This window comes from Scomber scombrus, chromosome 4 (genome assembly GCF_963691925.1).
Source record: "Scomber scombrus chromosome 4, fScoSco1.1, whole genome shotgun sequence".
NCBI classification, from domain to species: Eukaryota; Metazoa; Chordata; class Actinopteri; order Scombriformes; family Scombridae; genus Scomber; species Scomber scombrus.
This window is the reverse complement of record NC_084973.1, coordinates 2,009,052-2,034,397: the sequence shown is the minus strand read 5'-3', so window position 1 is coordinate 2,034,397 and position 25,346 is coordinate 2,009,052. Positions and strand designations below refer to the sequence as shown.

At 44.8% G+C, this 25,346-nt stretch overlaps 1 protein-coding gene across 1 annotated transcript; it reads right to left on the bottom strand.

The window, feature by feature from the left end:
* Window positions 1–173: 173 nt before the first annotated feature.
* Window positions 174–25,051, bottom strand: mtmr3 (myotubularin related protein 3). Its single transcript, XM_062416841.1, has 20 exons — window positions 24,897–25,051; window positions 22,243–22,318; window positions 20,941–20,998; window positions 19,579–19,668; window positions 18,129–18,245; window positions 15,204–15,286; window positions 14,501–14,667; window positions 14,312–14,408; window positions 13,900–14,013; window positions 13,141–13,331; window positions 12,619–12,750; window positions 12,377–12,488; window positions 11,225–11,420; window positions 10,920–11,105; window positions 10,457–10,627; window positions 9,858–10,003; window positions 7,840–9,373; window positions 7,595–7,705; window positions 7,432–7,520; window positions 174–4,497 (listed from the first exon to the last, which is right to left on the bottom strand). Exons 3-20 carry the CDS (start codon window positions 20,941–20,943, stop codon window positions 4,326–4,328), a joined length of 3,711 nt encoding a protein of 1,236 aa, XP_062272825.1. The 5' UTR covers window positions 20,944–20,998; window positions 22,243–22,318; window positions 24,897–25,051; the 3' UTR covers window positions 174–4,325.
* Between the last annotated feature and the right edge of the window lie 295 nt (window positions 25,052–25,346).

Below are 25,346 nucleotides of genomic sequence, written 5' to 3'. Positions count from 1 at the left end.
TTGCATTCAATAAGTAGACATTGATGTTAAGCCAGTAACTTAAGAGTTTCTTGATTTTTAGATATGTATACCAGTACATGCATTAAACATGATTGAAGTGTTTTGACTGTTTTCTTTCTTTGTGTGTTTGCAGCTGCAGATATTTATCAGTGAGAGCAGATATCACAACACAGTAAGGTTTATCTAGTTTATTTCTCCTTTAATTCTACAACAATGTAATGCTCATTAAAGTAAATCCAACAAAAACAAAATATTCAGACTGAACAAGGAGCACTTGTTGTTACAGGAAATTGCTATGTACAGCTACACACTCCTCTGACAGACATGAGAAGGTTCAAAGTGCTTATCAAACAGAAGGGAGGAGAAAAAAAAAATAGAAGAGGAAAATCCAACAAAAGCACGAGTGATCCCTTTGTGAGAGACCCGTAATAAAACTGCTTGGCACCAGTCTCCACCAGAAGAGACACACACACACACACACACTCTCTCTCTCACACACACACACACAATCTCACATACACACTCGCATCAAATGATTACTGGGCCGTAGCAGTGACGCCTCCGACAGAGCACGTCAGCGTGCGTGAAGAAAAAAATACGACATATGCAGACCAAGAGAACTTCTTGGGAGAGGGAGAGAGAGAGAGGGGGGGGGGGGGGGAAAGAGCACAGCATGGGATCGTCCTGGCAACATGTGTAACTGATGCCCACCTTAGCAAAACCCTCCCACACCACTACACACACACATACACACAACCAGAACCAGAACCACTGCTCCATATTTCTCTTATCATGCTCTGTGGGATCACTTACAATACTGAAAAGCAACAGCAGTCTTTCAGGTTGAGCTTTACTTTGATGGACTCTGTGGCAGTGTCTACTTTGTGCAAAAAACAGCCTCTTTTTTTTTGTTTTTTATATATATTTTTTTAAAGACAATTCACATTCCTGGATTGTTGAACGAGTCGAGCTCGGTGCCCCATCATGCATGTGACTGTGGTGAAAGTACAGAGCGAGAAACACATGCTGCAGCCGATAGCCTGCAGATAAAGGGACGTTACACCATCTGAGATTACAGACAAGGTTTATCTCAACATTGTAATCTGAACAGTCTGAAGTCAGGATTCTGCTCTCACATCAGTCCTGAGCAGCTGATCAGGGCCACACTACAGATTTTAAATGAACTCTTGCTGCAGAATTAATTTTGATGCAGTTTATCACTAATTGACCCATCAATTAGTGATACAGCGTCTCTACTACAATTTGATGGTATAGTACAATATTTAAAGGTTGAGCTGTTGAATTTAACACCAACACTTCAAGCCTGTTCCAACCACCTTAAAACAGCAGCTCCACTGCACACGTCAGAAATCTGCTGATTCTACCACCATGTTTAAAATAAGCCTCAAAAAGAAAAAAGGGGGGTTTCAGCTGGTCAGGAACACAAGCTCACTCATCATCAAGCTGTCAATCACGCGGCTATATTTAAGCACTTCCTGTGATAGTAAAATAGAAATGCCTGATTCTGATTCTTCTGTGCCCACTGCTACATGCCCCCCCCTGCTGACATCACATGCTGGGTGGTGAGGGGTGTAAAAGAAAAAAAAAGAAAGATTGGCAGTCACAACAAGAAGGTCATCATGAACTTAAGTTGTGTGCTGTACCTTTAATGCTCCAACTGATTCATGGAAAAACTAAATAGTCTCAATAATAAGAACAAAGGCCGTCCTCGATGTTAATCACTCAGCTACTAGAAGCTCAGTGTGTGTGTGTGTGTGTGTGAACGAGTGTGTGTAGAAAGTAGAGGTAGTGTTTGTAGGTATGAATGGAGTAATGTTTGTGTGTGTGAGTCAGCGGGAAAGGTGGGGAGGGTGTGGGGTCTAGGTCAGGGGGGGTTTTAAGTTTGGATTGAGGCTGCTTGTTTTGGACCACTGTTCTCTCAGTGCATAGACGTCTCACCGCTCATACGTTTAACTCCACACATCCCGCTCTGATTGGCCGATGCGAGACTAGCGTCACCGCAGCAACAGATCAGAAGCATCTCTCACCCCCCCTCCCCCCCTCCCTCATCTCATAAACACTGATTATCCTGTGGCAATTGAATTGTCTGGTTTTTCAAAAACAGCCATTCAACAAAAAAATTCATAATAAATAAAATCAGAGTAATGATCGCATTTAAAAGGGAAAAAATCCACTGCAGCATCAAAACAGGACACCCTGCTTCTCTAGTTTAAAAAAAACACACACCTGTCTCTTCAACAGGTCGCAAAATATAGGTACATTTCTGCAATTAACAACATAAGAAACAAAGAAATTTAAAAAAAAAAAAAGAAAAACTTTTTGGTGACTAATTTAGTGAGCCACTATTCAAGGATTCTATACATTTTTTTCTTAAATGCTATATAGGTATCTGAATATATTATTTTATTCATTTATTTTACAAAATAAGTGTGTGTGTTGGTGTGTATATGTGGAGGTCACTGAATGGGTGTGAGGCAGAGCAGGCGTCTCAGTGAAGCTTCTCTGACAGATTTGAGTGAGAACACCAAGAGCCCTTTTCTCCTGCCGCCGCCCTCCTCCACGTTTCAGCCAATCACAGCGAGGAATCAAAAGTCAGGTCTCAAAAATAAGAAAATCAAATGAAAAGTTTTAGATTTGAAATGTTTGAACAGCTCCTTCTGTGACCGTGACTTCACTGCTGAATCCCACCGGCGGCTGAAACGCGCAGCGAGACGTCCGGCTCCCAGTGCCTGCTGGGTAAAAAATAAGAAAAGGGGGTTTGCTGTGAGTGAAGGGCGTGACAGGAGGAGATTACACAGATTACTGAGATTACGCTGTCAGTCGCTCCGTGTCTGGGGCACAAACGACTACAGCTCATCTGCCGCCTAACACCAACCTGACAACACTGCCACACATCAAGTTTACGGCAGTGTCGGCTGCTGATGAGCACAGATAGTTTCACTAAAGAGCGTGTGAGGTTTTATCTTCACTGCGGTCGAGATTCACAACATGAGAGAAAAAACATTTCATATATTCCAACAAATACTTTCAGGATTCCAGCTGCTGCTGCTATGTAAACTGTGGACTGAATCTCAACACACACACAACTCTGCCATTTTTGTTCTTCTTTTGTATCTGCATGTCTATTAGCTGTATATACTGTATACACACACATTGGTGCCATTCTGTGTGAAAAGCCGATCAAATTTGTCACAAAAACAAAAAGCAAGCAAATGTGCTGTTGAGATTCAGCCCGCAGTGTGTTAAAGGGTCAGTTCACCCCACTCACAGTTGTAGATTATCCACAGTAATTTCTGGAAACTAATTTTACTGTTACTTTTTTTTTTTTTTTTTCTTTAAATGGGAGACTCACATTTATACATGAAGTTGCATTATGGGAAATGTAGGAAATAATTGTTGATCAGGACCTCTTGTAGGAACTAAATGTCAGAATATAGGCTTCTCAAATGTTAAGATTTGCTGCTTTCCTTTGTCATGAATCTCTGTGCTAGTTTTGTCTGACCGGCAATACAAAACCCAATGAATATGTAACTTGGGGCTCAGACATAATAAATGCATTTTATCGAAAAAAGCTAACCGAGAAAATGATCAGCACTTTCAAACTGATGATGAAAATATCAATTAAATAGTAAACACCAGCGAAACTATTTATATTGATAGATAATGCTACAATTTGGGTGACCTGACCCTTCAAACTTTACCCTAAACTAGTCAGCATCAGCTCAGCATCCAAACATTTCTCAGCGCTGAGGGACTTTCTCCGAATTGCCACATGTTCCTCATGGTTCCTGATCTTAAACCCTCCAGACAAAGGAACAAGTCCGAGCTGGGAGATGATGGTCTGTAGAGGTCTGATGAGAAGTGTTGGTGTTTTCAATGGACTGAAATCCTCCGAGAGACTTCAGTGACACAGTGAGACGACCTTCTCTGCCCGCCTGGTCCAAGGCACCAGGATGTCCATTCTCACTCCTCTGGCCTCAGAGTGCCACAAACCCTGTGTGTGTGTGTGGCCAGTGTGTGTGTTTTCCTCTCACACATCACCCACCCATGTGCACTCCCATAGTTCAGCGCCTCCACCCACGTCAGCCTCAGTATATACACACTGAATTCCACATCCACAGCACACACACACACACACACACACACACATAAAAAAGTACATAGGGACATTCTGTGTAGCTCCTGTGCTCTTCTTCAGCAGTGCGCCTGTGTCAGTGGCCGGCGGCTCAGCCCAGCCCCCCCTGCCCCGCCCCCCTTCCTCCTCCACATCTACTGCGCCCGCCACCATCCCGGTCCTCGGAGGCTTAGTTGGAGCTGGCTGTGATGGGTTTCTCCAGCTCCATCTCCAGGGGGGCCGGACTGAGCTGGAGGCTGCTGTAGCAGGTCTTACAGACGCGGCTGGGCTCGAACAGCTGCTGGCTTGGCACTGGGATCTTCTGGTCGCAACAGCTGGCGCAGAACACGTTACCGCAGTTCCTGCAGGGGGGGGGGACACAGAGAGGTCACTGCTGGACTCCCACACACACAGACCCTTTACACCTGCTATTAACCGTGCATCTCAACTCCGTCACATCTGTACCGTGGTCCTGTTCTTCATACATGTCAAAGAAGTCCCTCCTGACCGCTTTACTAAGAGGCACCAAAGAGATAAAAAGCTGGTATTTATGATTTAAGGTGAAGAGTGAAAGTAGTAAAACCTATAATAAAAGTTTCTTACAATTCATCATTTTCATCTATCATTTACACACAAATGTATCAGAAGTTTACTCTTTAACACTTTACTAGAGATCCCTGAACAGGTTGATAGTATATTCAGAATATGTTTAGGCTTTCTTGGCTTTAAGTTAAAATAATAAAAGCTGACAGAAATATTTTAAATGTGTCAAAAAATCTATATTAATTTTTAAATAGGACTCACTCATTACCTAAAAACTGCTGGACATTGTAGTTTAAAAAAAAAAAATCATTACTCAAACAGTAGCAAAGAGTGAATTTTTAGGGACTATTTTCAGCTGCGGATTAATACACATAAGCTTTTCAGGCAGCAGCAGGGTGTGTGTGAGGTTGAGTCACTATAAATTACAGTGGTCACGTCTGTCCAGGCTCATATAATATTTGTAGTTAAGTACTTTGAAGGAATTTAATCAAATCAGCACAGTTTTATGATGGGCACCAAGATTAGTGTCACCTAATAAATATCTGACCAAATGTGAAATATGATATCAAAGTCCTGTCTGTTCCTGAGTTATGGTGTTGAATAACAGCCAGAGAAGTGTTTCTGCAGGAGATTATGAAGTTGACCTTTGCCCTTCAGGATATAAAATGTTATCACTTCATTATTTTATCCTGTTAGACATTTGTGTGAAACTTGGTCATAATTATCGTATTAATTCTTGGGTTACGGCCAAAAACGTCTTGACCTTGACCCTCATAGCTGGCAGATATCATGTTGGTCTGGATGACTTGAGTCACATTTGAAGAACAGGACCCTGGTGTGTAAACGTTTCTCCTCCTGTGTGACTCCAGAGACGCAGGATAACGCAGGTGGAAAGTAGGTCTGACACTTCAAACTGCTTCAGTGGATCCTCTCTGCTGCTGCTGCTGCTGCTGCTGTTTACACTGGAGCTCTGCTGTGATGTTTCACTACATGCCGGGTTAGCAGAGGTGTTCCAACACATCAGCGGTGCTAACTTGAAATAATCAGCCCATTAAAAAAATAAACACACACGTTACCAGCACTGGACAGGAAGGCAGGTCACACTGGAGGTTTCAGCTACTCATGCTCAGATCCACACGTTAAGACATGAGGCCATGCTCACACAGTTACACACACACACAGAGGTCTCTTCTACCTCCTCTGCCTAAACACACTAAATCCTGATTCACTCAGAGTCTGCAACCCTGTGCACCACCATGTGGACTGAGTGTCCTCCAGTACCATGCTGTGCTGCTGGGAGGTGAGATGCAGGGGGCTGGTTCGTCTGGGGCAGCATGCTGCCAGGAAGTTATGGGTGGTGGTCGATTTGGATGAGGGTGAGGGGGGGGGGGGGGGGGGGGGGGGGGGGGGGGGTGATGTGGTGCTATGGCAGGAGGGGAGTTGAGGTTGACTTTTAATTTTTTGTCTGTTTTTGTTTTTTTTTGTTTTTGTGTGTGAAATAACACTCAGCCCTCGACCAATCACAGCACCGTGCTTTGCAGTCACAGCCAATTAGAAAACCGCTGAATGGCGACCCGCCGGTGCTGCGGGACTCACACACTCAAGCTGATACATCTTTGACATGAAAAGAGATTTCTCTGAGGACAACTAGAACAGAATGAAAGGACACCTGATGCAGTGGGGGAGGAGGGAAGGGAGGTAGGGGTGTGGGGAGGTTAGGGTTAGGGTTAGGAAGAGGAAGGTGCAGCATTAGGGGTGGGAGGGTAGAGTGGTGGGGGGACAGGGAAGCCGGATCTCACCAGACCTCCTGGACAGGCTCCCTGCCACTGTAGAGGAGAGGGGGGGGGGCAGACAATGGATAAGAACTGCCTGAACAGATCAGAAAACTTCACACACACTAAACACACATGTGTCCGCTTTAAAAAATAAAACGACAGCTACAACTTTACACTGTTAAACACTTAAAACCAGGTTTATGTGTTTTGAACCCAAGCCAGATTATTGTTTACAACTTTGTTTACAGCCCAAACTCCTGATTACATCTCCCTATGAATGACTGGACGCCCAAAACTGAATCTACCCCTGCTGCAGCCAACCAATGGTTAACCCCGCCGCAGTGAAGTAGAGGAAGTAAAATGCAGGCGGTGGTGATATGAGGAAACGATAACGGCAGAGGAAATACCACCAGCTGACAGACCGAGAGCGACGGCTCAAACGCACCAAATGAACGTTATTATCCTGCAGACTTCAAAGCAGCGACAGATAGTCCTGATGTTTCCAGTCCCACTTTGTTTAGAATAAAAGGGTCGTGTAGTTCGGCCTGGACACACGAGTGGAGGACAGAACCGCTGCTGTAAAACACTGCACTTCTTCTTCTTCTGCCCAATTACACTAAAGTCCAGCCAATAAACCTCTGTAACAGACTGACTGTTTTAGTGTTTTCAATCATCATCGGTCACATGAAACCATCAGATTAGCACAGAGTAAAGTATAGTTAAGTCATTAAATCCTGTGCTGCAGCCTTTTCTCAAGTTTGCTTTTTATATTGCAGGAAATTAACCTGACCTACAGTGTGTCTACATGTGTAGTGTGTCTGATGCCTGTGTGAAAACCCTGAACAGTAAACAGGGTCAAGCTACTACACGAGAACAGTCTATGTAAGTCTAAACAGGACGAACAGGATTGGTGGATGATGTCATTGACAGCGACAGAGGGTTTGAGTCACTGCCGTTTGATATTTTCTCGGCGCTTACCTGCAGTGATGTTTCCTGGTGGCGAGCCAGAATCTGCTCTCACAGCCATAACAGTGGGCTGCCAGATGGTCGGGGTACCAGCGAGTGACCTGCAGAGAGCAGTGTGTGAGTAAATTCACCTACAGCGATCAGCTTCCACTCTTAGAAGAGTCCAGCTGCTCACCTCAGTGTCCTGCTTGTCCACCTGCTCCCAGCTGGCTTCTGAGAAGAGCTCTGTGCTGCAGCGAGACAGACAGTTGTGGTCCAGGTTGTACTCTGAGTCTGTCATGGAGGTCTGTATGGAGGGGGACACAGACAGATTTAATCAGTACATGATCCATCAGACTGCAGGTACAACATTAACATTACATCCAGGTGGTTACAGTTAAGCAGGTGGCTGTATTTCCTGGTAGGCCTGCACAGTCTCACCACTTCGTCTCCCATGTCTCCGTTGATCCTGTGGGAGCCGGCGTGCTGCTGGTTCTCCAGGCGGCTCCACAGCTCCTGCACCTGCTTCTTCAGGGTCTCCACCTCCATCTGGTGGCCCGCCTCGATCTGCCTCAGCCTCTGCTGGATGGCGTCTGTGTGCAGCGTCAGCCCGTCGTCGTCCAGGTGGCTGCGGGACGGCTGCTCTGGGCTGATGGCGGCCCGGCTCAGCAGGGCGTGGCACCAGCGGTGCTGAGAGCAGCTGCCCCGTGGGTGGAGGATCAGGGAGTTGCAGCTCGCCAGTGAAACCTGTCGGCTCAGAGGGGCCCGCTCCCCGTTCCCTTTGGCCAAGTGAAGTCCTCCGCAGGGCTCCCCGTCGGAGGTGTCACCGTTGCACAGCCCGTCCCTGCTGAGGTCAGCAGGCTGAAAGGCACTGACGGAGGGACGCTTGCCCCCATTTAAAGTCCTGATAAAGCCGTGCTCGCCCGTCTCCAGCACCTCCTTCCTGCAGGGCTGACGGCTCTGATTCACAGGCGGCTGAGCAGGAAGCTCCAACCTGCTGCAGGCCTCTTCAGTCAGAGTCTCAGTGGAGCTCTCCATAAGAGAGGCTCTCTTATCCACCAGCTCCACAGGCTCTGAGACTCCTCTGTCAGAGTCAGAGTCGGGGCAAGTCTCCTCATCAGCACCTGGTTCTTCTGGCGAGCTGTCTGCAAAGCCGTTAGTTAAAGTTCTGTAAGCTGTGAGCTGCTCTGGCTCACCTGAGCCGGGCTGACTGGGTCCATGTGCAGCTTCCTCCTGTTCAGAACAGCTTTCTACAACCTGTTTCTCCTCCTCCTCCTCCTCCTCCTCCTCCTGCTCCTTCTCCTCCTTCTCCTCCTCCGCTGTGTGAGTCTCCTCAGCTGCATGCTGCTCCTGCTCCTCTTCCATCTGTGCAGGCAGAGCAGGAGACTCAGCGTCCTCCTCAGCCTCCACTTCACCATCCTCTGCATGGTGACCATTAGCAAATGCTGCTTGTGTCTCAGTCCCGTTGACTTTGGCGCTCTGGTCATCCTCATTGGTTTCTGCTTCTGTCTCCACCTCTGTGACAACAGTGTTAATGACACAAGTGACAACAGCACTACCTTCTCTTTGAACCTCTGCTCCCGCCTCCTCTTTGGAGGCTTCCTGCAGAATGTTCTCCATCTGGCCCTCAGCCAAGCCCAATGCCACAGAGAGCTCTGCCTCCTCTGCGTCCTCCCCTCCCGCTGGGCTCAGGGAGGCCGCCTGCGCCAGCTCAATGCGTGCAGCCTGGGGCTGCGGGCTGTCGTCCAGCTCGGAGTCCACTCCGTCTGTGTAAGGGCCCACTCCGTTAGGCCGCACATCCTGGTCCTGGTTGCCCCCTTCCTCGGGCCCCACTGCCATGTTGAGCTCCAGAGAGCGCCTGTGGTCCTGCCACTTCTCGTTGAGGCTCGGGTCGCTGGAGCGGCGGTTTGGAGCCATAGTACTTCCAAGTTCGCACGCACTGGGTAAGTTGTCGAAAGAGCGAGTCTTCGTACGTCTGAAGGAGGGAAGGAGAAAAGAGTTATGCGTGGAGAAAAAAAAGAAGCTTACTATTACATAACAATGGCTCGCTGTATTTGACACCCTATGATTCAACGTAGCTGCACACATAATCATTACCAAATGTTTGGTTGGCAAATCATTCACGTCAGAATCAGCAAAACAAAAGACAGTGCCCACGTAATGAAAGAGAAGCATTCTTTAACTTGGAGACCACTGTCATAAATAATGTCAACAATATAGAATGAGACAACCTCCTGTCGTCCTTCCATACAGACAGCAGGACCGTCATGAGGCGTGACATAAGCAAAGCATTAAGCACTCAGTTATGTGTTGCCTGGGATGGCCTGAGCAGAGCAAGAGAATCTAAGCAGAGAAGTTCAAAAGCCGGGTCCCGTCGGCTGTGGGAGACCTCGACCTGTGTTTATCTTACATGAGGGAGGAAGAGAGGGGGGGGTTCGGTGCCATCGCGCCAGGCTCACCTGCCCAGGGGCGCGTCCTCGGGGTTGGCGCCGGGCACGGGGTAAGGGGCGCAGGAGTCATCTGAAGGGGTGGTGGGGGAAGAGCTGGGTAGGTAGACTGCCGTCCACAGCATCAGGTTGCGCACGTGACACACCGGGTGGAGAACCTGCGACGACAGCTGTAACGTTAACTCGGGGAAGTATAAAAGAGAGAGATGAGAAATAATAACAGCGACCACAAAAATTCTCAGTTGGGGGCTGAAAATAAAATATTGCTAAATCAAGTTAGAGAGCATAACAATTAGCAATAAATCTAAAGGAACATTGTGAAATACATCCTTCTGGGGCTCATCTTTTCTAGTATATGCATCTGAGTGAGGACTCTGCTGGCCTGGATACGCAAGACTTGTTTTTCTAATCAATTCCAGTGACACATTTTCTTCTAACATACATCTGTTCATCCTTTGTCCTGCTGGTTTTCAATCAGCCTTTTTTTAATATAAAAAAAACTCGATTTAACTTAATTATTTATAGGTTCATTATTAGTTCCATCAAGTTAAATGTCAGAGCTACCAGAACCACCCAGGCACTGAACACTGTGTGACAAGCGGTGGACGTACGATCTCGGAGTGTGACGAGTACAGCATGTTCCTCAGCGTGCGATTGGCCGGTCTCAGCAGCGACCAAACGGAGCAGGTCCTCTCCTGAATGTGCCGGTCCTCCCTCTCCTTGCCGCTGTTACCCAGGAAGGTGCCGAACAGACAGGAATAGGTGTGCTGCACCAGTTTCACCTGCGTACACACACATATATAAACATACTTTAATACACACCTCGGGTATGATAATAAAAGTGGAAGACGGTAGAAGTTTCCCTCGGAAGAGTAAACACACCCAGACTGCAAGTGCACATTAGCGGTTCACGCTTGGAAACAGAAGGTAAACACGCATGAATCAATGCTATGTCATTTCCAATTCTGTATATGAAAACATTCTGAAGCGTCTAATCTGAGGATCTGAGAAGAGTCGGGCTTCCAGAGAGCGACAGATGTTTGATTTCCACTGAGAGTAACAGTGGGCACGCACCAGGAAGGCTTCATTAAACTCGAAGGAGCAGGGGAACTGTCTCTGCAGCTGGTGAACACAGTCCAGCCACTGCAGGAAGACGGGGCAGCGCTCGTTCAGGTCCTCAGAGTTCTCCCCGTGGCCGCAGCGGTCGGCGAACTTGTGGCCGAAGTCCAGCCACTCCGTCTCTACCAAAACCTGGAACCCCTAGTTAAGACGACACGAGATATGAGACGAATTACGCAAACAGCAAGTCACAACTATTATAAGATATAAGCTGATCCCAAAACTAAAAATAAAAAATAAACTCATGCAGTCAGCTGTACCTCAATAGTGCGGTAGTATGGGTCCAGCAGCAGCTTGGACAAAGCGACGATTTGAGGTGTGCGGTCCCAGCCGTCAGAGCAGTGAACCAGGACGGGCCGGTGGTCCCGGTCCACAGCGTTGACCACCAGCAGAGCCGCCTTCAGCAGCAGGGACAGGTGCTGCAGCCACTTGGTGCTCTCCAGTGCAGAAAGCCAGCTGCAGATACAGAGAGCAGAAACATCAGAGGAGCTCAGACACACCATGACATCAGGGTGTGCATGTTTTATATGGTCAAGCTCCATATACCACAGCGTTTATAGCAACATCAATCATTTCTCTTTGACTTTTTATAGCTACGAGCACAGTCATGATGTGGATTAATAAGGGTTATGCAATTCTGCTTTGTTCTAATTTTCCATCTCAGAAAAACAAGGTGGTAAATTAAAAATCCCAAAGGTTGATTCAGTTCACTGATTATAACGTCTCAAAACATTACATGAGCAGTGGGAAACTTACATACACATTGGCCTACTTCAATTAAACGTTAATGTTTAACCCTCTCTTATCTTAACTGGGTTATAACTCTAACATCAATGTTTGTTATTGTCTATAAACCTGAAGCTTCTGTGACAGAGACAGGTGGTTTTAACTTTAGATTTCTTTTATGTCTATGAAGTCTAGCAGCAATAATATTTGATATAGTGTTAGAAATGTGGTTTAGCTTTTGGAAACATCACAAAATTCTTTGGAAATTAGACAAGAAAAACAACAGTTTTTTTGCATCCACAGCAAGGGGACGGATAATAAAGTAAGACCCTATCAAACATGCTAAGCTATAATCTAGATTTTTAACTTTTTAAAATCTTGTTTTTTTCCTCCGATTGTTTTTTTAACCACTTGCAACGTCACACACTCTGAAGCCGGCATGATTCAATTACACATCATTGTAGCGTGGAGTCTGGGGCGTGCAGATGGAAAGAGAATCTCTGCTTGGTGTTGGGCCAGCCTTTCTAAATCAGGCGCAGATGTATGGCCAAGACCAAAACACAGCTGTGATTTCTGGTTGCCGACAGTTACTACGGCAAAACTGGAGACCTTCGGCTTTAACAGTTTGAGCCTGAGGAGTGGAGTCTGAGCGGTTGAAGCTGGAGGCAAATAAAGAAAAAACTCACTTGGCTGGATCAGGCATCTGAGTGCAGAGGAAACGCAGAGACTGGAAACTCTTACGGATGGAGTGGATGTTGGCCATGCCCATGAACACCACCTCGCAGTTGGGATAGTATTCTGGAAAAGGGGGAAAAGAACAATAGAATTTTTTAAAAGTGAGAAAACAAAAAAGCTGGGGGTGATTTTAAGTTTGGCGTGCTGAATCCTGCAGTACATGTTGACCTTATTTCACTGGAGCTGGACCTACCTGGGCATTCGCAGCCTCCCCCCTTGGCCCTGTTAGCTACGGCTGCAGCGTAGGATCTAGCATCCAGTATCAGCAATTTGTGGGGCTGGATGGCCAACGTCTCCACCTCTGAGCTGTTGGTCATGGAGGATTCTGATACAGACACAAAACACAACATCTCAGAACAATTCATGTATTAAACCCAGAGCTGGACAGTGAATGAGAGTGCAAATAAACCACGAAGAAGAAGAACATGAACATGAAAGTGACATAAGTTGCTGTGATGTCGTGTGTGTTTGTATGAGCCAGCTGCTTCAGACAAGTCCTGACAGGTCGGATTACGTAACTTTGCCTGCAGCAGGTTCATGCAGGTAGCGAGACCTGAGCGCTGGAAATATCTGTCTGGTGCAGCAGAAGGTGTGTTTTCAGCTGGAAGTGTGTGTGTGTGTGTGTGTGTGTGTGTGTGTGTGTGTGTGTGTGTGTGTGTGTGTGTGTGTGTGATGTATACAGTATGAGGGTGAGTGAGGTCGCCTTAGCTCTAACCGAAGTCAGTGTCGTGCAGGTCTGAGCCGTTGGTGTAGCTGCCGTTGTGGATGTGTTTACGGGATCTGCTGTCCACGGCGCAGGCCTTGGCGATGGACTGGACCAGGTGCTCGTCGTCGGCGTTCCTCCAGCCCCACCAGCTGACCTCCGGCTGGCCGCAGCGGGCGATCACAGCACCCGTGCTCTGGTGCCTGTGTGAGGAAGGGGTTACACATCATTTACCATCTATTCTTTATATATATTTATCTTGCACAACATTATGTTTTATGTTTTTAGTTTTAAGTCCAAAACTGGATACTTGACAGAAGAAAGAAAGTTGAGAACCACCGGATTACGTAACTTTACAGCCCCTAAAGTAAACTTTTGTTTCATATTTATTTCAGGTGCTGAGAAGCACAAAACAGGCATTCAAAACTTGCAATTTATGGTCAGAGCAGTTTTCCAAAAACAAAGATTAAAGGTTGTTTGTTAAATACAACAACCACGAGTCACTGGGGCATCGGTGCAGTGGTCTTGGCTGCGGTGACCCATTGTGAATAGAAGAAAATATAGAAATATAGCCTGGAGGGAGTAAGAAAGTAAACTCTGTCCACTGTGGCACTGATATATGACAATTAAGATTGTATGTGATGATGGCTCTGTCCCTTTCACAAACAAATAGGCCAATCAGCACACAAGGAAGCTTTTCATTGCTGTGTGGCAGTAAACAGCCTCACCTTTTAGTTTAAAGAGCTCAAGGAGAAACAAACAAAAACCCACCTATAAACCACTGCAGGGAACCTCTTCCAGGAGCGGAAGGCCGCCACATTTTCCAGCTCCTTGTCAGTGATCCAGGCTGGCACCAGGAGCTGCTGAGGATAGCTGGGGCAAAGCCTAGCAGCAGCCAGGGATAGAGAGAGCAATGGTTAACAAGGGAGAGAGAGGGGGGGCTGAGATGGCTCAACAAAAGTCTCTGTCCATAGACATCTAATCCTGGGCTGGGCCCTTATCTGCCCAGGGCGCAGCACCAGTAGAGTACAATAACACAGCCACCCACTGTCTAACACACACACTCACACACACACAGATTTGTACTGTTTGCCAATGAAAGCAAAGGATGGAATCTATCTTCTAGCCGAGAGTTGTGGAAATCAACACAGCAGCAGGAATCCTGAATGAAAGCTGCTATTACCTGAACTTGCTGTTGATGTCAGATATCCTCCAGGCGTTTTGAGTGTCAAAGCCCATCCTCTCCACCTCATTCTTGAACCAGGAGGTCACGTGTTCGCCTGCGGAACAGAAATGTCCGATAAGAGCGGAGCGGAGTTGGAGAGGTTCCACTCGGGGGTTACATGAGGACACGTGAGAGACGGTGGCTTACCTGGTCTGCACAGCTCCCCGTGCTGCTCCTTCTCGCCGGCGTACACGTCCATGCACCAGGCGTGGAAGGCGAAGGAGAAGAGGTCCTCCAGGCGAGAAGGAGGGCGCATGACCGCGCTGAGGCGTTTGGACCATTCCTGACACTGCTCGAAAGTGGAGAACTGACACCTGGGGATCAAAGGAGAAGCAGAAAAGAAGAAATAACTACATTTGTACAACTGTAAAAGATTTACGGCTTTCTATATCATAGGAAAAAAAACTGATTCCACTTTCATACATATGTCTGGTTAATATGAAAACTCAGTTTGGCTTGAAACTGGAAAGAGCAGGAAAAGTCTGAAGTCAACAAAACCCACCTAACACTGTATATCATTTGTTTAAATTTCTGTTTTTACAAAGGTTATTTATGGGACTAGTTCTTGGTCAGTTTCTTCCAGGAGTTTTGTCATCACCGCAATGTTGCCGGGCAACCAGCGGATACTCCAGGAAATCCCTGCACCCAGCCAAGAAACGGTTGGGTCTTTTTTTTTTGGTTTGGTTGGGTTGTACAGATTAAACAAAGCGAACATGTTAATTAGTGCAATTTAGAGGTGCTAGAATGTGGATTTGTGTTAGCTTTGGACAAGTCATGCTGCTCCCTATAGCTTAATATTTATGGTTTGGCAAGAAAGTGGGAAAAAAAAGGAAATTTTCACTGGTCTTACCTGACAACTTTGCAGTCCTTACAGGTGACGTGCAGCTGGAACATATCCCGACATTCCACGCTCTCTATGAGCTGCAGAGGGACCTATGGAAGGACAGAGAGAGAACATAACCTCCACACCCACTCCACCTTTAAAAGAGGTGTTGAATAGCATGCAGTCAGTACAAGTGGCGTGGTCGACTGCAACTAACAAATCATTTTACTAATAATTAGTGGTCAGCACAGAAAAAGTCCTTCATGCTAAGAAGTCAGCTACATTTCAATGTTTCACTGTATAAACCAAACCACTCAGCTACATGTCGCTGATAAGCACACAGATTAAATGTCCAGGTGCATTTCCATTACATTTTCACATCACATCACGACGAGCTCTGTTAATATACATAATCTTCTTAAGTTTGACTATGAGAGCACAAAAAACACACTGATCCTGAAGAGCTTGTATATGCATTTCCCTTCTGGCCCACAGTTAGTCTTATCTTTTATAGGCAAATACAATCCAAAGTACAGAACTGTCATGTGCTTATGACTTAAGTGCATACTTTGAATACTGCAGGGAAATAGCTTCGCTGCTTTTGACTAAGCTCCGTTAATTAGGCGAGAGGACTTTCCAGCAGCGCAGTGGGGCTTTTTTTAACAACAAAAAAAAAAGGTGTGGCTCAAGCTGCTGTTCACACACACACACACACACAGGTTTTCGCAGCCATGCACGATTACCAGCCAGCCGTCAGCAGGATAAAAACTCCTAATAGTGGACTATGGTGATGGTGTCACTGCCTGATGGAGACCTTGTTGTTGTTGTTGTAAATTTTGCATTAGAAGATCATTTTTCCATCTCGTCCTCTTTGTTCTGACACCTGGTGCTACACAGGATGAACAGGCAGGATTCTACGCAGGCACACAAATGATACAATCAACCCCACTCCATGCCGTGCAGCTGTGCTTGGTACTTACTGACACCTCACAACAACAACTCTGCTATCCCAAACAAAAAACAGAGAAAAACAATAATGAGAATGTATCGCGTGGCCATTCGGGACTATTTTTCCTGTCATCGCGGCGCATTCCGGATGTCCTCGCGCGTCCTGCCGCCACAACTTCATTCCTGCTCTCTAATCTAAATCACTAATCTGGCCACCATCAAAATTCCTGGGCTGCTTGTTAACAGCCTCTCTTGCTCTCTGTCTCTCTCTTCCAGCACCTCCCACCACTTATCTGCCAGCTCTTACAACTATGGCCATGTGATGCAGACTGATGACTCGACAGCCCGTTCCAAAATATGTGCGAGGAGAACATTGGGGCTCATTCACAAAACAGCACGTATGCACAAATCCGTGCTTAAACCGTGCGTATGAACGTTTTAAAGCACAAATCCGAGATTCATCAATTACCTCATTTGTTCTTACTCTAAGAACAAGTTTAGAGCTGCCTTAAACCACAAGTCATAACCATCACACGGTCTTAAAGAATGATTTGTCATATGTGAGCACAGGCACTTTTACTTCTGAAACTATTGTTTGCATTTCACTAGAAGTTACGTTTTCTACATTTTTACCCTCATGGTCTTCTTTGCAATGAGTCATAGCTCTCAACTGCTTCACCGGCCCAACAGAGCTTTCCTTATATAGAGAAATAGCTAATTACAAATAGCGGACACAAGCCTGTCAGTTCAGAATGATTCTGATTCACATACACATGGTGGTAGGAATAAAATTGGCAGGTGAGCACGTGTCATGAATCCAACACACTAAGTAAGAACATTTCAGCAAACACAGCAAATACTCAAATGAAAAGCACCAGAACTGCTGAATAAATCCAACACACATGAAGGCCAGATTAACTAAACAATGACATAAAATGAGATGGATTGGTTCCAAGTTTTGTCTATTGAACCACCGTTACTGTATCCAGAATACTGAAATACTGCAGCTATCTAACTTTTTCAGTACTATTGCTGATACCATACCTACTTCCTTTTTAATACTTTAGTTTGAGAATAAAAACCAAACAAAAAAACCCAGTTCATGTTAATTCAAGCCGCTGCACAGATAAAAACTGCAACATTTTTGATTGAAATCAGGAACTATCTGATCAAATGATAAGCAATTAATGTATTGTTGCTTTTGGTCATGACATTTGCTGCCTGTAAGAAAAATACAGAATATCACCAGATTTATCCTTTAAAATAATCTGAGTGAATGTTATTTGCACATCTATGCATGATTTTTTTTTTTTTTAAAGGTGGAAGTAAAACCAGAGAAAGTGTTTTCTTGTACCACATAATTTGTCATTGCACAACTTTCCTCTTAGCATGGTAACTTAAGAGTAATTCTTAATGTGTGAGAAACCCACTCACACCGAATGTAACAACATAGAATTGAGAATATATAATATATATAATATATTTCATAGAGAAGAAGCCAGTCTAGTAGTGAGAGTATGAAAAAGGTTTTGTTTAATATAAGTCAACAGTGCAGTGAACATCCTTATGGTGGAAAATAACAATGTGTTTTTTTTAGAAAGTGACAAGTTTTGGGTAACAAAGCTAGTCTCTCTGTTAATGTGCTGAAAACATACATAGAGAGAGAGTGAGACAGAGAGGGTGCGACTGTTCTGCATCCCCTTTGGAACCACCACAACCATGGCAACGGCAAGTGCAGAGAGAGAGAGCTGAGCGGGGCGAGCAAGTGTAGACACAGAGGTGACAGAGAGTCATGTGGCGCTGCTGCCAGCGCAGATCAGCTCTGAATGGCCTGGTCACCACGGCGCTGCCACAATGACTCCAGCTCTGTCCATTCACAAAACATTACAGCACTTTCAACACAGCCTCCACTAGAGACAATGGAACTCGTTCTTCTGCTCATTCTGAGCTCTGATCATATATGCAACCTCGGAGCTCGTCCGTCACTTTTTCACAGATACTTACGTTGACGATGGACTCTTTGAACTTGATGTGTAGGCGGTAGCTGGACATTGCGATGATGGCGTCCTCTGCTCTGCCCACATACTCCGTGAACTCCCCGTGCAGCTCAGGAAAGGGCACCTAGCAACAGCAGGAGATGAAACATTAGAAACAAACAGCAGAGCAACCTTGATCTCCAGTGATCATGATAGATGCACAAAGGGCTGCAGTAGGATCCATTATTTCACTACGTATGTTCACAATCATTATTTTACCACTTGTATTGCCTTTTTTTTACAATTTCTCAGTACAGCTGTCAATCTAACTGAAATTACACATAATAGAAACTAATCTAAGCCCATTCACAGTATAAGCAGCTCCATTCTTAACTAATAAATGCACCTCTTATTGAATCCAGGAACTTTTACCACCTTTCCAATTAGGGCTGAACAATTAACCAAAATTATATTGAAATTGCAATATGACCTACTGCCATTTTCAAATCACCGGAAGCCCACTATTCATTAAACGGTGAAATGTAAGTCTGAATACCATTTTAAATTACATATAGTCTTGCAGCAGAGATATCCTGGTCTACACATATTATACAGACGTAAGAAAACAAATGCAAACAAACACAGAAATCATTTTAATGTGTTTTTCAATGAGAATAATGACGTAAATATCAAAATAATCATCAAATAATCGCAATTAGATATTCTATCAAACTTGCTAAACCCTATTTTATAATTTTGGCTCTTTCATCGTCCATTCTGTGAAAAAAAAAAGAAGCCACATAACCAAATCCTTACAATATATGTTTGCTCTGCAGTGATGAAAACACTGGCTGATGCAATGTAAGCTTCCTAAGTTATTCAACTGCTGCTTTAAAAATACCACAAATCAGCTGACTGAACACATACGGTGACTAAGATGAAGCAGACAGAGATGGAGTGACCAATGGATCAATGACAGAGAGAACTTGTTGTTTCTTGGACTAGAAGGAAAAAAATCTATCAACGGATTTCTTCACATTTACTAAAAACTAAACATAATACCTCACAGTTGTATGCCTCTACCAACCAGTCAAACTGCAGTTTACATCCATGTCTGTGCAGACTTGTATAATATTTGTAGTAAAAACTTTGCAGGAAATAACAAAAGGTTATTAAGTGTATTTTCCTTGTATGTGTTTAAATATGTGGCCAATAAAGCTGAATCTGAAAACAAAGCAGTTGATACTTCAGATCCAGATGTTGCTACAAATTCTCAAACGTGGACTTCTTTTGTCATCTGAAACTTTCCTACTGAGCCTGGATGAGCTTAGAGCGAGCTGGGAGTCACATGTGTCACTGCAGTTATGTAACCGATTACAGAGAAAAAGACTCGCTTTTATATTTACAAATAACTTTGGGGGTTAACTGGGTTTTTTCTGCAGCGCGAGATAAACGAGCGAGGGCAGCGGCTTCCTCACCTGCATGTTTTCCTCCTCCAGGACAGGAGATTTCTTGGGGAAGATCTGATTGGCCTGGATGCACTCCAAGCTCTGCTGCCCCTCCTCCTCCTGCATGGAAAAGGTGAAGGTTAACTCTTCGCTGCACCAACTCCAACTTAACCACAACCTCCTTTCGCTCGTGAGTTTTTCCTCAGTTTGCGTACGGCTTTTGAAACGTTGCTCCATATCCTCATTTATCACCCTCTCACTGTAACACGCTCACTCGCACTGACAAACACACTCACAAGTACCTCAATTTTTTCCTGGCTGCGGTGGTGTTTGATTGGCCTTCGCATTTTTGGAAACGACGGAAGTGTCTCAACCCTTGTTGTGAAACGGGGTCGATTTAAAACTGACTTGACAGTGCTGCTTTTACGCTGCTTTGTGTGGCTGTCTTCACTTCTCCACCCACCCTCTAAAGTGCAGCCCAGGCGGATTTACTATAATGACCCATTGTACAACAAACCACACTTAAACAAATGCCAGTAATTTGTGACACTCTGAACTCTAAAAGTGAAAACATCCATGGTAAATAATTTACACGAGACCCCAAAAAGACAGTAGAACTCTAAATTAAATAGATAATTTTCATTTAAAAGGACATTTCCACCAGCAGCCTGCAGGCATTCATGAGGGCTGGATGTTTGAGGTCACTTACTAGTCTTATGCAAGATGAACATATTTCACAGAGGATGTCAATCAGTGGGGAATGCAAGGTCTGGATATCCAAACGGAGTCCGGAATTTTTTCCTCAAGGGCAAACTAGTGGAATAAAAATTGTCTGGCCTTCTGCTGGCAGGCAGCGACACAAACCTATGGCCCTGTGTTTGATCAGGAGCTGAGTTCAGTCCCAACATGCTACAAAAATAAAGATTAAGGTGGCCGAGAGAGATGGCAGATAAGGGGCTAGCGTTGGCGCATCCTGTTGGGATGACGGCTCAGCGTGAGCCGCCGCTGCCTGCGAGCAGCTGATATACAAAGGAGCAGGCGTGCTGAGGCCAGTCAGGGGGCAGCTGCAACACACACACACACACACACACACACAGACACAGACACACACACACAGTTCAACAGGCAACACATCCGTTCCAGTGGTTCTTTTATGATGCAACAATATAACCTATATTCCTGCAGTAAAAACTGAAAGCTGCCCTGCTTAGGCAGCAGCCTCTGAGGACCTTTGACACTGTTGCAGCTGACGTAACCTGTCTGCTTCCTGCTAAACAAAGCTGATAAATATTGACAATCGATGGGAGAGTTTCCGATTCTGCAGACTGCACCCAGGCCACGGGGCAGGCAGCAGTTACTGTCTACAGCATGCATAAAGTGAAGGTACTGTACCATGGCCCCCTGAGAAGGAGTGTGGGTCACCCAACGAGGAACTCCGACCTGGACCAGTCTGTACAAGAAGAGCATAGAAAGACGATGGGTAATTCAGACAGTCAAACATAGATGTTATACGTAAGCTCTTATCTTTAAAACACTAAACGAAAGCAGCTATCTTCTTCTCACATGTGGTCTGATCACATGCCCAGACTTTTCAAATTAAGATCCCCTTTTTCTTCTTCTTCTGTTCTGAGGCCAGTCACTGAGCAAACTCTTTCTACTCGAGCGACATTTATAAAAACTAAATATTTCAAACTACTGTCACAGCTGTTCTGACAATGTCATATTCAGCCCTGTTTTCAGGTCGGTTTAGGTCGCTGTGAACCTGAATCTTGTTGCCAGACAGCTTATTTTGGGAGCGCATCAATATTAATGATTGGTTTTGAAATAGTTTTAAATTCAATAGGTATTCAAGGTTCAGTCCCTCTAAACAGATCATTTTTTTATCTGGCAGGGTTATCAGATAAAATCCAGGTTAATGGACCTTATTGGACAACCGGTTTGCTGAAAATAAACATGACATTTAAACTCCTTTATTTTTAATGTCTACATTATCATTCTAGGAGAGGGTTAGCAGGGTTATCAGGGTGCCACAGTGGCTGAGGGGTTAAGGCACAGACTGTGAACTTCCAATCTAGGATATTTGTTGCGTGTTGTTCCCCATCTCTCTCTCCCCTCATTTCCTGTCACCTCTTTACTTTCTGCCCTAAAATAAAAGCACTAAATGCACCCAAACACACTTTTAAAAAAGTACACCTTAGTAGCTCAGCCTGAAAGAGCTAATTCTGAGGCTCATCTAGTAGTCTCTGGACAAAATAAGCCTTTTCTGTATTAATTTGCAGTGCTTCTGTTGTATTTATATTTAGACTGCATTTGGACATAAGCAGATATTAAAAGAGCTCACAAGAAGAGCGATGCAGGAACAGGCTGGATTTTAAAGGCCGGTCAAACTGCTGGATTACTGCAATTGTGACATGAAATACTTTCTAAGGCAACAGGTCTAGGAAACCAACTGATCGTATCCCATGATCAACTAGGAGATTGTGAGTCCATGGTCAGGCAGTCATGTTCAATAGCAAATCAGTTCATTATGGTATAGCACCACAACGAAAGGCTAGGCCAGCAATAGAGAACAGTAAACCTTACATTCAGTCAGTTGCTTTAAATGTTGCAAATAGGCGCAAACGTACTGACAGCCACAGTTAAAGACACAGCAGACTGTTAAAAAAATAATGTGATACATGCTTTAAAACTTACCACAGACAATCAGTAACGGACGATGAGCGATCCAGATGATCCTGTTTGGGAACTCTCACAAGTAAGACATGGAAATCTGTGGAAATGAAGGCAAACGGATAATGAGCCAATGCTTTTTCCTTACAAACTTGTCTGTATTTCACAAACGGCAGACTTCTTCCCTGAGACATACAAGCTACAGAAGCCCTTTTGATTCCCTGGCAAATATAGCTGTACTGGTGGTCACACAGTGGCGTGCATGTGAGCTCAGAGATACCACTTAAACTCAGTTGTGGAATGGAAAAAATGCCAGCTGGATCATGAAGCACTAAGTCTACAGTCTAACGGGCATAAAAAACACGGGTCAGTCACGTGGTTGTATCATCTAATGTACGCCTTCATAAATAAAAACAAGCAATCCACATAATGTAGATTTAATAAACCTCTGTTGCTGCTATCTTGAGGTGAATACAAATAGCAGGCTAGCGAGTATGGCAAATGTGATGGTATAAAAGAAAACTTATTTGAGGTTAATTTACCCAACAATGGTTGACTGTCAGCCAAAATAGCTGGTCAAGTGCTTACTTTTCCTAAATACTTGCAGCACTTGGCTGGTGGCATGCATTTAAACCCTGTCAGGGAAAATATGCCACTCACAGAGACCATTAAAAGATACACACTTTTTTGTTCGGGTAATGTTAAACTACATACAAAGTGCTAAACCTAACAGTGATATCACTTCACATCTCTTTTCAAAACAAGCATCTTGTTAGGGATCTCTCAGCATACAGGCTCACAAATAGTTGGAAAGGTCAGCTGCTCTTTGAGAGAACTGAAATCTGATCCGAGGAGGTCAGTGAATGAGCAGCTCAGGACCTCAATACACCTTCTCAGGACCATTTAAGATGCGGAGGGGGCAGAAGCCAGACAGAAATCCCACCACACCAGCAGCAGAAGAAGAAGAGGAGGAGACACTGACTGGTCGTTGAGAGTGGTGTTATGCAGCCAGAGGGGGAGGGGGGGGGGTCATTATTGCACTGAGGAGTCCAGTTCATTGCTGGTGCTACCTGATAAAGCGTATCTGCCACACACACGGCTCTGTTTACCGCAGAGCGGGCTCATGACCCGTGGCTACGGCTCAGTCTGGCTGTGAGTTCAGAGTCACACAGCGAAGGCTAAGCCCCTTAGAGCCTTAACGTTACTCTTGTCCCGTGACAAGCCACCGTGAATCACAGGCTGCAACATTACCGAGCAAATAGCCCCAATCTCCAAACTCATATTATAACGTTTCAAAAAAAGAAACGCTGACTGAAGTTGACAGTCAGGAAGTAATATTGAACACAACAGCGGCAATAAAAAGGGTTAACTCACATAAAAGCCTACGTGTTCGCTTACTTTGTGTCTTGTAAAATAGTTCAGATACCGCTTGCTTAATGTTAACCTTACGGCTTTATTCTAGCTAAGTGCTAGCTAAGATATAATTTAAAGTTGGCTAGCGTTTTCTGAGGAGATAAAGATAGCAGTATCAAAAGCACATTCCCAAACACCTCTCTTAAATTCATTTTAATGACCGAACAAGCCAAATGCTCTGCAACAAAAAAACTGCGGAGAAGCCATTTATTTGAAGGCGTTACGGTTCAACAAGTGACCCGTGTTTTCTGGAGACTTTTGGTCGAATGAGTCCGTGGTTGTCTTAGTGACAGCTGTTGAAAACGCGAACAGGACACGTAGGTGCCCTTATAGAAACCGTATATTCCTTTAAATCGAATGTTCAATGCAGTATATATTTGTCAGGTCGCTTTTGTCTTACAACAGAAAGCGTTCACTTTTAATAAAGTTACTTTCTATGTGGAGGAAAATATACTTTAGCAGAGTAGCTAGCGTCTCATGAGGAATTTGACACTATTAAACGGTTAATTTGTTGAATATGGGCCACTTTCCGATTAAGCATAACCGTAGTAATTCTTAAAATAAGCAAAAGGTTTGTTTCCCATATTAAGAGATATGTTACGAGAGGTGAATGAGTCCCACTGGACACAATATAACTTAAGTAAACTGTTGGCCTAACTTTACATATTAAACACAGATGATAGTGTATTCAAAAATTATTAGAGGTATAACATTGAAGGCCGCCCTATTTGTTTTTTTAAACAGCTGTCGTCACAACGAGAAACTGCACTCATTCGACTGAGAGTCACCAGATAACACGGTCACTGGCTACACTGAAACACCGGCAAAAAAAAGTCAACAGCTAACGTAGGGTATGCTAACAGGTTGGTCAGACAAATAACTCGTCAATTGATAAAAGTAACTGGCGAGCTAGCGGCAACATCACCGCTGCCTTTCCTTCTGTTTGAGTAATGTTAAGCTCTTTTTGTTGCTAACGTCAATAGTCAACCAAGAGCACCTCCGTGAAATAGCTCATGCTAGCAAGCTAATGTTTGGTTTGCAAGCAGCCGACAACTAACAGCAACTAGCAAGCAGTGTGTTGTTGTTTTGTAATCTTATAGTACTTGGCGTTTGCCATTGCTGTGACACAGGCGGCTAACATTAGCTAGCTGAGCTAGCAGCAGCTCTCCGCTACTGTTTTTGTTGTTATGAGATGGAGGGCGGACCCCGAAAAAGGAGGCCTCTGTCAAAACACACCGAGCGACGGCCACAACCGGCGGACTCACCCGCAAACGGAGCGATGAGAAGTTAGAAGCCAAATATTCATCCGAATCCCGTGCAATTACTAAGCAGCAAATAAACCTGGATTGAGTAAACATGAATCATATCCGAGCCGAGGCCAGCTTCACTGCGTCCCTCTCCAGCGCAGAGCCGTCGTCGCCATCGCCGCGAATTCTCCTCCAGCCCAACGACTTACGTGCGCGTGACGTCATCGCGTGGTAGCTACGCTCTGGGCGGAGGAGGGGCTCAGATACACCACGCGGTGCGATCATGTAAACACTGGCTGCAGGCTGCTTGAAAAACTCAATATAGTAGACATGAATGATATAATTCAATCAGACTGAGGGGGGAATCATCGAAAGAATGCTAATGAAGCGAACAATATGAAAATGACCAAATGTCCCAGTTAGTTAGCGGCTTCATTCTGTTTCAGGTTCATACTTTATTTGGAGACA